General features: G+C 55.7%; 6 protein-coding genes across 6 annotated transcripts; 3 read left to right on the top strand and 3 right to left on the bottom strand.

The window, feature by feature from the left end:
• Positions 1 to 93: 93 nt before the first annotated feature.
• N657DRAFT_673269 (cytochrome P450) lies at positions 94 to 1906 on the bottom strand (the record flags this gene model as incomplete). The annotated part of the gene is made up of 4 exons (XM_062795680.1): positions 1589 to 1906; positions 1330 to 1526; positions 260 to 1267; positions 94 to 213 (listed from the first exon to the last, which is right to left on the bottom strand). Exons 1-4 carry the CDS (start codon positions 1800 to 1802, stop codon positions 94 to 96), a joined length of 1539 nt encoding a protein of 512 aa, XP_062645836.1. The 5' UTR covers positions 1803 to 1906.
• A 1002-nt stretch (positions 1907 to 2908) lies between these two features.
• Positions 2909 to 5698, bottom strand: N657DRAFT_635497 (uncharacterized protein; the record flags this gene model as incomplete). The annotated part of the gene is made up of 5 exons (XM_062791347.1): positions 2909 to 4154; positions 4320 to 4896; positions 4947 to 5021; positions 5183 to 5299; positions 5389 to 5698. The coding sequence occupies 5 exons, from the start codon at positions 5696 to 5698 to the stop codon at positions 2909 to 2911; spliced, it is 2325 nt and encodes a 774-aa protein (XP_062645835.1).
• Positions 5699 to 6101: 403 nt separating this feature from the next.
• Positions 6102 to 6888, top strand: N657DRAFT_106049 (uncharacterized protein). The gene is made up of 2 exons (XM_062785750.1): positions 6102 to 6578; positions 6873 to 6888. Exon 1 carries the CDS (start codon positions 6216 to 6218, stop codon positions 6510 to 6512), a length of 297 nt encoding a protein of 98 aa, XP_062645834.1. The 5' UTR covers positions 6102 to 6215; the 3' UTR covers positions 6513 to 6578; positions 6873 to 6888.
• Positions 6691 to 7360, top strand: N657DRAFT_682526 (uncharacterized protein; the record flags this gene model as incomplete). Its single annotated transcript, XM_062796491.1, has 2 exons — positions 6691 to 6768; positions 6830 to 7360. 2 exons carry the CDS (start codon positions 6691 to 6693, stop codon positions 7358 to 7360), a joined length of 609 nt encoding a protein of 202 aa, XP_062645833.1.
• A 193-nt stretch (positions 7361 to 7553) lies between these two features.
• On the bottom strand, positions 7554 to 8793 carry N657DRAFT_647587 (uncharacterized protein). Its single transcript, XM_062793346.1, has one exon. It carries the CDS (start codon positions 8626 to 8628, stop codon positions 7888 to 7890), a length of 741 nt encoding a protein of 246 aa, XP_062645832.1. The 5' UTR covers positions 8629 to 8793; the 3' UTR covers positions 7554 to 7887.
• Positions 8794 to 10154: 1361 nt separating this feature from the next.
• On the top strand, positions 10155 to 11126 carry N657DRAFT_657538 (uncharacterized protein; the record flags this gene model as incomplete). Its single annotated transcript, XM_062794822.1, has 1 exon — positions 10155 to 11126. The coding sequence occupies one exon, from the start codon at positions 10155 to 10157 to the stop codon at positions 11124 to 11126; it is 972 nt and encodes a 323-aa protein (XP_062645831.1).
• Between the last annotated feature and the right edge of the window lie 203 nt (positions 11127 to 11329).

The raw sequence follows: 11329 nt of genomic DNA, 5'->3' as shown, positions 1-11329 counted from the left end.
AAATATTGGGCAACAGCTACTTCGCACTACTTAACATATCTTCCTAACCATGGTTGTACAATGGAGAGTCAAGCCCGTCGTGTCTTCCAATCTTCATCGGGCTGAAACCTGGACCAGAAAGTCATTGATGATGAAAAGTCCCAGAGCGTTCATAGCATCCCATGGTTTGACGGGATTCGCAATAGCCCAGTCAAAGTACCGAAACAACTGTCTCTGTCAGCAATCTTTTGTTGCTAGATCGTACAATAGGAGCACTTACCTCAAAGATTGCCTTATTCAACTCCATCTGAGCCACATTCCTCCCCAAGCACTGCCATCTACCGTGCCCAAAACTCAGCTCATGAACCTTCATCATAGCAGCGAGCTTGCCTTGGTTTGCATCAAACCACCGCTCCGGACGGAACGAATCTGCGTCCTCTCCGTACACCTTCTTATCGCGATGCATGGCCAAGGCTGAGAACCCAATATCCACACCACCGGGTAGGAACACCGGCTTGCCCTCCACAAGGACTGTATCGCCGCCGACCGGCACGTCTTTAGGTACGATATTCCTCACAGGAGGAAACACCCGCAGGCCCTCCTTGATGACGGCCTGCAAATACGGCAGCTGCTTTGCCGTAGAATACGATATCACCCCTTCCCCGCTTACCCTCCCCTCTCTGACCGCCCGATCAATCTCCTCCTGCAACTTGACGTACACCCTCTTGTTCGCCATAACATACAACATGGTAGCCCTCAACGCGCCGGCAGTGGTATCCGAACCAGCAATCAGCGTCTCCAACACCTCACTCTTCAATTCATCCCCGACTAGCTTGTGCCGGATAAACGACGCGAGCATGTCCCGTCTTTTGTCATGGTCCGCGTCCCGCAGCCGCTCATCGACAGCCCGGAAACAGGCGCCCATCATGGCACCGAATCCTTTCACGTCCGTCGACTGCGGACAGACCAGCTTGCCAATGACGGGCGCCTGGGCGATCCAGCTCAGCCGCAGCGCGCTGAATGTGTTGGCGATGCGCATGCCCTCCTCGCTTGAGCGGATATAGTTGTCGATGTCGGCGTCGGCGCGCAGCATGCCGAAACCGGGCCGGCCCATGCCGAGCGTGCTGATGACGTCCATGGTGAAGTACTGAATTTTCTTGGAGAGATCCATGGGGTTGATGTAGCCTCTGGAGGGGTCTGAGAGGTATTTGGTGCGGATCAGGTCGAGGAGCTCGAGCAGGCGGTAGTCGATGGAGGACTCGAGCTCGAGGTTTTCGCGGCCGGAGTACTAGATAGAATTAAAGAGGTGACTATGTGGTTTGGGAAAGGTTCAACGTTCGGATGGCTTACACCTGGAGCGATCTGTTTGCGGCGCTCATCGTGGAGCCTGGTGTCGGTCTGGCTAAAGATGTGGTCGCGCTGATGTTCGACGCGCACGGCGCTGAAGTACCACTTGGATCGTTTGTACTCCGGTTTTGTGTTGATGTGCATCCAAACATTGGAGGATGATGTAATGAGAGAGTTGGGCCCAATACGGGCGATGGGACCTGAGGGTTAATCAGTCTCACAATGTAAGTGGAAGCTGAGCCATGCCACGAATGGTACGCACCGTATTTTTCGTTCACGTCTCGGCACCAGGCGTGAGCTTCGCCCGTATAGACTTTGTAATCATACTGAAGTTTGGAGAAGCCAGATCCCCATGGCCCTCTGAAGTAGCGAAGTCTGTGGTACCTCACTGCCATGCGCACGAGGTAAAGGGCGACAAAGCTCGCCAAAATCGGCCATTGCCATTTGTGCCCCTCCAAACTCTCCAAAAACGTCATTTTGAGCTGAGTTCGTCAGTCGACCTCTGAACGAGAATCAAGCTTATTTGCGATAAATTCCTAAAGTTGGGCAGCGAGTTGGGGTGAGTGGGGGGGGGGGGGGGCGGTGACTGCAACGCGAGCTTAAGGGGTTGGGATTGCGCTGCAAGACATTCAAGTTCATATGAGGAAAACAGAGCGGCATGCGCATCAATGGTTAGACCACCCTCATATTATCTATGCATCTATGCTCTCTGCACTGGCCTATGCTGACGCGGCGACTAATGCAGCAAAAGGTTCATAGCCCGATCTGCGGCCTGTTGCTCTTCCGCCATCCCCGGCCACGATGAAACCTCAGGCGGCACCGGCATCTCGACCCCGCATCGAGTAACCATCTGGCATATCACTCCCTTTACCCTCGTCTCAAGGCCCTGATCTATCGCAATACAGACTGCTTAGTACAGTACTATACTCCGTGTTAAAGTCACTCGTCGAGCGACGTGCTTTGTTGTTACTCCTATTAACGTCCAGGCAAGGGGTCTGACTCAGACGGCGGCATAGACTTTGCGAATTGATACTCAACTTCTCACACAGAGCTGAGAAGGCTCGAACTTGAAGTTGTTTGACCCACGTCAACCTCCTCCCCCTCCACACCCGCCACCACAACCGCCGCCACAACCTCCACCTCCACCACCGCTACTTCCACCGCCATCCCCTGTCCCACCGCTGGCCCCATCCCCACCGCCGCCATCTGTCCCTCCTCCGCAAGCCGTCGCTGAGCCGCTGCAGCTGCCACAGTTCGGTCCAGAACTCACCGCAAAGCCTGTCCCTCCCGCTCCCTCTGCACCACCACTGACGGTATCACCAGCCGTAAATCCACAGTCTGCTGTATCCAGCGCCTCCCACACAATCGCTGTCTGAACCTGCACATCCCACCCTCTCCAAGGACCGCCGCCAGTACTATTCCGCGTCCCAGTAAACCCAGCAACACCGCTAACCCCCTTATCCATCCCCTTAATCATCCTCCTCTCCCCCTTCTTCCAGGACTGGTCAAAACCAACAACCCCATCCCCGTCTCCCCACGAACAGGCACATCTGCCATCACCATCCTCTCCCTCCTTGCCCCCTCATACGCCTTGATCTTCTCCTCCCGAGACCACAGCGCCCACTCGGCAAGAAAGTAAGCCCCCACGCCCGGTGTCAAAGTAGTGGCTGAACGGCTGGGCGCGGTGAATACCGCCTAACCTGACTCTCGCCAGGTTCGTGTGGTGGGCGAGGAGTGAGGTGGGCGAGTCCGAGTGCAGCCAGGCGGTGGCGGCGTGGAATAACGGGGTGCCGGCCATCGCGACGGCGGCGCGGCTGAGGAGGGTGTTGGCGCGGAGGAGGGTGAGCCGGTTTGTCGTCCAGGATTGTTGCTGTTGTTTATTGGCGGTGGCTGTGTCGGTGATCATGGTGATGGTCGGGTAGAGGTACTTGTCACGGGTCAGGTGCTGCGCGATGAAGGACCATGCGTCGAAGGGAAAGGCCCAAATGTGCTTGGAGAGGTTGCATGCTGTGTCCTTTTTGCCTTCCAGCTGGTGCCCGCCGCAGACGGTCGGGTAGCGACCGTAGGCTTCGGTGCAGTCCCAGGGAAAGGGGGAGTGGTAGGGGTCGGGGTGGATGGGGCCGTCGAACGCCGCCCAGTCGGTCCAGTACTCGTGGCAGGTGTCGATTAGGTCCGAGGAATTGTGACCGAAATGGAAGCGGAGGAGGTACTCCTCGACATACCCTAGAGGAACGTCATATTTGCTGTTGACCTTGTGCCGGACGTACCCGGATTCAGGTGGGGACCGGGTGACGAAGCTGAAGAGGTAAAGAGGCCCGGGTGAGGCGTCGCCTGGAAGTGGCTTGCTCACGAGGGGCTCGAAGATGGAGGCATCGATGAGGGAGTTGCAGAAGGTTTGGCAGTTGTTGTCTGCACTCCAAGCCAAGGTTGTGTTGGGGTCAAAAAGCCGAGAAGCAAGGCTGTTCAGGTACAGTCGCACATGAATCTGTAAGAGGTTCTTCAGCTTGTGCATCGAGGATTCAAGAACCGAGTCCAGCACGGCTTGGTCCTTGAAGCTGAGATCGTCTAGTTGCTTGCTGGCAGCCAGGAGATCCCGGCCGATTTCGAGCTCGTCGTCCAGCGGAAAGATACCAGTAAAAGGTGCACCAATAACCTGCTTCATGACTGCCTTGTATCGCTTGGGAACATTGGGCTTACGCGTCTGTTTCCACAAGGTCCGCTGAGAAGAACCGGACACGACAAGCGCTGTGTCTCGCTTAGTGGCCAGCGCAAATCGCTCATGAAAGACAGGCACCTCGCGAAGAGCGATGAGTGCCCCTGACTTGGTACTAGTATGCTATGTCAGCCGCCATATCTCCCAGAAACTGCACAAAGGTAAACTCACTTGGCTACACCATTCTCAACCACAAGGGGTCCGATTCTGCGCCATATGAACATCCCTAGAGGCGTTCTTTCGTGCGAACGCCCGGGAGAATGGGGGAATATCAGGATACGTTTCGGCTGCACTCGGCATGTCATCAGAGCTTAATCTTATCGCCGTTTTCATCTTGGTCAGCCGGCCCTCTGAGAAGCTTCCGGAGTTCCCGGTGTTGGCGGCTGCTTCAGCAGCTGAAATCTTGGCCAGGATGTTAGAGAGTTTGCTCTCCTTCATGCCCACGCTTTCCAACAGTCCGTCGTACTTGGCCCGGCCGACGAGCTCGTCGAGTTCGAGAAGGCTGCACTTCACGTCACCCTGGCCGATGCCGACATTGTGTTTCGCTTCCTTGTTGACGGGGAATAGGGTCAGAGGGATGCCAGAGCCGTCGTGGTGCGGCACTGCTCGGCAGGAACAAAGCTGTCTGCTTTTCTCGGGTGTAATGGAGCCCTGCAAGACGCAGTGCTTGTAGGCTTTGGAGTAAGAGTCGTCGCCGTAGTGATGCTGCCAGTAACAATCTTCACAGATTGTGCCTGGGTCCTTGGGGTCGTCGGAGACAAACATGCTACCTGATATGCTTTTGTTGCAGTCGGGCCGTGCGCAGCGCAGGGCCTGCAACTTGGGGGTCTGAAGGCTGTCATCCTGGGCGAGAGTGACTGCCTCATCCTGTTAGAGCTGAGGATAAGGAACTGGATGGAAAACATACGTTGAGGAATTGCCGGTCTCTGTGACTTGTTCAACGGCGGTCGATGTTCGATAAGCTTGTCGATGTCCAGGAAGCCTGCGTCGAGTAAATCACGGTTCTTCCATAATGGGCGTGATTACGGACCAGCAGCCTGGAGTAACGACCACGCTCGCAATTCCATTCCATCGAGCTTACATGTAGGCCGTGCTACATCCGTTAGCTGTTTCGAAGCATCTGAATCCTGTAGGAATGCACACCTTCAATGCCTCTCCTGACAGACGACTTGAGCTTGGTGCTCACGTACTCGGCCCTCCGGTCCATCGCTACCCGGCACAGGGCCGGCTCATACCGGAAGGATTCTTGTTTCTTTCTGTCTATGGGGATTGTGCGTGTGAGCAAGCACATCCGCCATACAGAGGCTTGTCCCTGGGGCGCAGTGTGAGCAGTAAGGTAAATACCATACCATGACGGATGGCAAATTCCCGAGCCCCCTGGCTGACATGATCAAGAAATGCATCGTATCCATGGACGAAATCGTCTTCGCCGGAAGTTGGGCTGTCTGCGAATTCGGGCTCCTGCCATGCCTGAAGAGTGTGGATGATGTTTTCGAGCTCGGCTTTGATCCCTTGCCAGTACAACCTCTCCAGCTCACTCCGCAGTGTTTCGAAACCTCCATCAAGCGGTACTTCGTCGACATCTAGCCCGGGCGTGATATATGCCGGCGGCCCTTTGCCCAGACGCAAAGCTGCAGTCATTGCTTTGAAGCGGGACATTGTGCTGAAATGAAGGCGTCCTGACAGTTGGAACGAGTCGAGTGTGAGGTCAATGCCAGGCTCAGCCCTCGAGGATGGTTTTGGTGTAGCAGCGGGCACTGGGTTTTGAGCCTGCCTTTGCGCCGCTTCGGATGATTTCCTACGGTTTTCTGACGACCCTCGGTGGTCGCCTTGGGAATGCCGCCTTATCTTGGACGTGGTCACGCTCCCCGATACTGTTGTCGTGGGGTCCACTCGCAGGGACTGGTGATGGCGTGGCTGTGCCAAAGGGCGGGCACGGGGAATCATCGCGCCGATCCACCCTTCGCGCGTTTACTCGGTTCTGCTTTGGGGAAGAGACGTTGTACTGAAGGCTGATAACACTCGGCGAGGCAAGACGGCGAGGCTCTTGCTTGAGAAATCCGGAGCATGCTGCCTGCGAGGTGGAGAGTGAGGCAGACATTAAATTAGGTCGGGCTCCACCCACTGTTCAGACTTCGAGTCGAATAACTCGACAGGTTTTGGCAAGTTGGGCAACATGCCGCTTATTGATGCCGCCCACCTCAAAACGCTGCATGAACGCAGCATGGCACAGGCCCGTGGCATTGACATTGTGTGCCGAAATTCTGCATCGATGTCGTCAACTGGCACCTGGAGCTTCGGTCAGTGGCGTCCGACATCATCAATAGTTCAGATCTCGACACCGTGTTCGGTGTCAAGCAAGTTCATCGAATCGTCTACCGCAAAGTCCATGGCCACTCCCAAAGACAGCCCTTCAAACTCCGGGACTCAGACTGGGCAAAGAAGAGAAGACGAAAGTGGGAATACTTCTTGACCCTAGCAGTTGCGCGCTTCGACTTGTGGGTCGACAAGGCAGCAAGTATTGTGTCTCAGAAGCAAGGTATATCACTGCAATTGCCATTTCTGCCTCCTCTAGGTGAGTGAGTTCCAATCCAAGCCAGCATTTGGCAAAAATGACACTGCGTACGGGACAGATATTCTCATGGTTTGGCATGGCTTCTTGCTCAACCCCAAATCCTTCGAGCGGTACTGCCAGACTGCTGGCCGAGATCTTTCCCTGGCAAGAAATCGTACGTCGTCTACCAAGACCTTCCCTTTAGACCTGTCACTTAACAACTTTGATCTCCTTAGCACAACGCTATCGACTCTTCTAATTTCACCCTTACCCTCCCAGCCGCCTCAGCAACCTGGTACACCACCACGTTCAACCTCCCCTCCGACCTCCTCTCCTTCCTCAAGATCATCGACCATCAACCACACCGCGAAGCCATCCTAACCGCAACCACCTGCTTCGGTAGCCGCCAATTTACGGGCACCGCGTTCCTGACAAAACACCTTGACACCCTCCGCAACACCACCACCGGCCCCGCCCCGACAAAACAAACCCTCGCCTTCCTCGAGATGATGCGCCACGCCCAGTCCTCCCGCCTCCGCCTCGCCCCGCTGGCAGACAACATCACACGGCAAGCCGCCTTCGTCGACAAGATGCACCGCCACCTGTGGATCCGCGCGCCCTCGCTCGAGGGCACCGTGCGGCGCGCCGTCGAGAAATACGACTCCTTCCTCCGGCTGTTTGCGCTGTACCCGGGCGAGATGCTCGTGCCGACGCTGGATATCGACCTCGTCTGGCACACGCACCAGTTGAGTGCGGGACGACATTAGAGGGATATGCTGGTGAGGACGGGCCGGTTTATCGATCATGATGATAAACTGGGTAACGGGGTGCTGAAAGGGGGGATGGATAGGACGAGGGAGGTGTCGGTAGTGAGGGTGGGCGTGAAGTATGAAGTCTGTTTGTGTTGGGAGTGTGAGGGGGTGGTGGATGCGTGGGAGGAGATGGGGGTTGGGATGATAGATGGGTCGGCCGAAGAGGTTGCAGATAAGGTGCAGGAGGAGGTTGAGTATCACCTGGTGGTGGAAATTGTCAGGAGGCGGAACTGGAAGATGTTGCCGGTGAGAGAGCGAGGTGAGACGGATGATTTAAAGGCTTGAATTCGGTATGGGCTCAGAGTGTTGGAACCCAGATGAAGATTATGCAAGACTGTAAGAACATTGAATTCTGCCGGCTCTGCGCTCAGCGTCTGCCTCCTCGCCTCTAACAGTCCGAATCGCTCCGCACTTCTCACTTTCTGCCGCCACGACAGTCGACACTCCGACACGCTACCAGTCCTCTCTCGAAACCTCTCAGCTCAGTCCGTCACCCGGATATACCTGTACGGCTTCGCATCAACACTGCCCTTCTTCCAACCTACCGGGCGGATCGTCGCGATACAACCGGACGCCGTGTCGCGGCACTCGAGCGCGTTGTGCTGCGTGTGAGACTCATCAACCCACGAGACAAACAGCACGACGTGCCCATTCGCGCCGGCGGTGCCCTCCCCCAATGTGCCCACAAAGTCGCCCGGGCGCAAGTCCTCCCAGGCGATGGCCTCGGAGATAGCCGGCAGGCTCACTGTGTTGTACCCAGGTGCGTTCGCGTGTAGCGCCATAGACACGAAGCCTGAGCAGTCGGTGCGGTAGTTGCGGCCCTGCGGGTCCGGATAGACGGCCTCCATGGAGTAAGGCACGTGGCGCGAGATCCAGTACTGGCCGCGCGTGAGGATCTCGGTGCGGTTGATCGGGCCGTTGTACAAGGAGATGCCGTCGCTGGGGCCGGGGCATGGTGGGATGGTCGTGTCCGTCTCGTCCCCCTGCACGTAGTAGTCGGATACGTAGCAGCCGTCGGAGGTCTTGTCCCAGAGGGCATTGCCGAAAATGTCCTGGCCAGAGGTCTGGCATGTTATTGTTACGCTGGCCCCTAGTGCGTATGTCCTGACAACACTGAAAGTCGTTTCTGGGCCACTGCGGCAATTGACGTTGTCGGTAGTGATTGTGTGAGCTTTGACTGAGACCGCCGTAGCCACTGTCAGAAGGAGGCTTTCGAGCTGCATGACGGGAAGACCGAAAACCCGCTGAGTTCCGTCGTTGATAAAATGATAATGAAATCAGGCAGTATGAGCTGCTGTTGGTTGCGCTGAATGGGTGCTCTGAGCGGCGTGGAACTCGGATCGAGGTTAGACTGGCGGTTGAGCCCAACAGAATAGCAACACTTCACCGTAAGGAAAGGTATTGCCTTTACATGGACTCACAAACAAAGAATGATCAGCGAGGGTGGAGCTGGATTGTTTTGCTCGGTATCATTTGCCCGACGGTTTGGGGCTTATTTTTAGAATCCAGCTCAGCGTAGCATTCGGGTCAACGTTAACATTGGGCACCGTACCTAGGAAAATTCAAGGGAGCCTCACAGAGGCGAATTCTTGCCACCAGGGTGCTGCCTACCTAGGGTAAGGCAGCGGTGGTAGAGTTTGAATACAGGAATGTCAATGAACTAGTTTTACAAGGCGTCATTTCGATTCGACCACTTGTTTAAGTACTGTACCTAGACTAGGTATCTTGCGTCCGCCCTTAACCTAAACTTGGCGACGTCCGCAAACTGGAGTCTTTGGTGCCAAGTTTATCATACGGTACCAAGTGCAGTACCTGGTAGGTATGGAGCCGTTTCAGAATCGCCATTGATGGTCAAACGGGTAAATCTTCCCGGCACTAGACATACCACTGCTATTTCTGATAACCAGGATTCCATACTCAGTCGTTTGCTCAGCGCCGACACAAACATAGAACGACGACGAGCTTCCTACAAGCGCGACATCAATAACGTTACAGCTGAAAACAGAAATGCAAGATGCGTCTCCTATACGCCGAGAGTCACTGTCATTCTTACACGGACCGAATTGGATTTATATCGTATGATACATAACTACCTGGTAGTAATCAGTAGATGATCAGTCTACCTGTAACAGTCCGTGAAACTACCAGGTACCTACCCTTAGGTAGATTCCTCACCATACTCGATTCAGACAATGCCAGCCTTCCATCTAATTTGAAGAAATTCACCTGAGCCCTCAATTCCTTGGTACAAACATCTCAGAGGCCCAAGAGCTTAGCTAGATGTCACGGAGTAGAAAAATCGAGTCGCTACCATGGAGCTTCTTTTGCTGGCTCCGCCCACGTGGCTGCACAACTGAGGCGGGGGAAAACCATTGAAGTTCAGATGTTAACTGGCTCGGAAACACAGGCCCTGTGCAGGCCCCACCAGTTGTTGGGCAGCAAGGATCCACTGGGTGGATTCCCTTGTCGCATGCGACCGGATGCAACTGAAGGATTGCCGGCATTTGGCCTCTCTCCACAACAAAGTCAGGGCCACGCAAGTGGTTTGGCAAGTTGCAGCTCGGTCAGTAGAGTGCCACCTTCGACAGCTTTCCCTTGTCTAAATCTTTAATCACGTCCTCCCCGTCATTCACAGGAGCGCTATTTACAGGCTCGATTGTACCAAATAACCATCTGAGCTCGCTGCTGCCCTGCCGAGCTTATGCGACTGCAATTAAGCGCAGCCAACATCAGCAGCTAGCCGCCCGCCATGACCGAGTCACCTCTCTCAACACCCAAGCGAAAGCGGAGCGAAATGCTCAATGATGGGCTGTCCAAACTAGACACTAGCACCCATTTCACCTTCGACGTTAGTTCTGCTCCGGACGACGACAATGCCAGCCCGAGGACTTGTGTAGCACAGAGGTTCCGGGGTCTTCAGCTAGGAGGTGGGGGCGGGGATGGATCTGCATCAGACGTGTCTGCAGTCGGTAACGACGACGACGGATCACGAAAACGAGTCAAGCTCCCCGATGTCGAGATGCTTGACTTCGATACCGATGCCGCCGCGGTAAAGGTCTACCCCGGCGTCCCTCCATCCACCCGGCAAACCCAGTTTGTCCACGACGAAGGCACCCCCAGCAAGTTGCACAAATCTGTCCGCATCGTCCTCAATGATTCCGCCGAGCCACCCGAGGCACCATCCGACACCAGCGCCGACGACAATGGCAGCACCGTGACCCCATCCCTTCCCCTTCCGAGCCCACCGCTGTCGTCACACCCTCAATTACCAGCCCGCAACCGCACCTCCAAACGAGCCGGCACACCCCCTTTCCCAACCTCAACAGCCAAGACCAAAACCAAACCGCCAACCACCTCCGCAAAACCAACCATAACCGACCCTCTGCGCGCCTCGCTAACATGGCACGACGACGAAATCACAATCTATGACCCAGACGACTCAGACGACGACGGCACCGGCATCAACGGGATCGGGTTCAAGCCGACGCCAGCAACCGCGTACGCGCGCACCGTTCGGCGCCGCCAACAGCTGGCCGAGTACAAGAAGCGCGAGGAGAAGGAGGCGCGGGCGAAGCGCAGCCTGCGCCGGCGCGGCGGCAGCCCTGCCCCCCGGATCCTGGAGATCGCAGGGACGAATAAGACCAAGGGGAAGGGGGAGCCGCAGAGACGGGTGCGGTTTCTGGATAGGGAGGGGGTCGGTCAGGAGTTAATTGGCGTTTGAAGAGGGAGGTATTGGGTGCTATTTGCTTTGCTGGATTGGTGTTGGGCGGCTGGGTTGGATTTGTTACGAGGAATGACTACAATGAGCTTCAGGATTGCTAAAGGGATCAAGGATTTTGCCTTAGGCACGGCGTTTTCTGGTTGAGGGGTTGGATGGGCGGTGCTGGGCAATCATTGGAAGCGGTTTTTTCGTTCGAGCGGCAT

This window comes from Parathielavia appendiculata, assembly GCF_033297405.1.
Source record: "Parathielavia appendiculata strain CBS 731.68 unplaced genomic scaffold N657scaffold_10, whole genome shotgun sequence".
Lineage (NCBI taxonomy): Eukaryota > Fungi > Ascomycota > Sordariomycetes > Sordariales > Chaetomiaceae > Parathielavia > Parathielavia appendiculata.
Note: the sequence above shows the minus strand (reverse complement) of the source record. Positions and strands in the feature narration are given on the sequence as shown.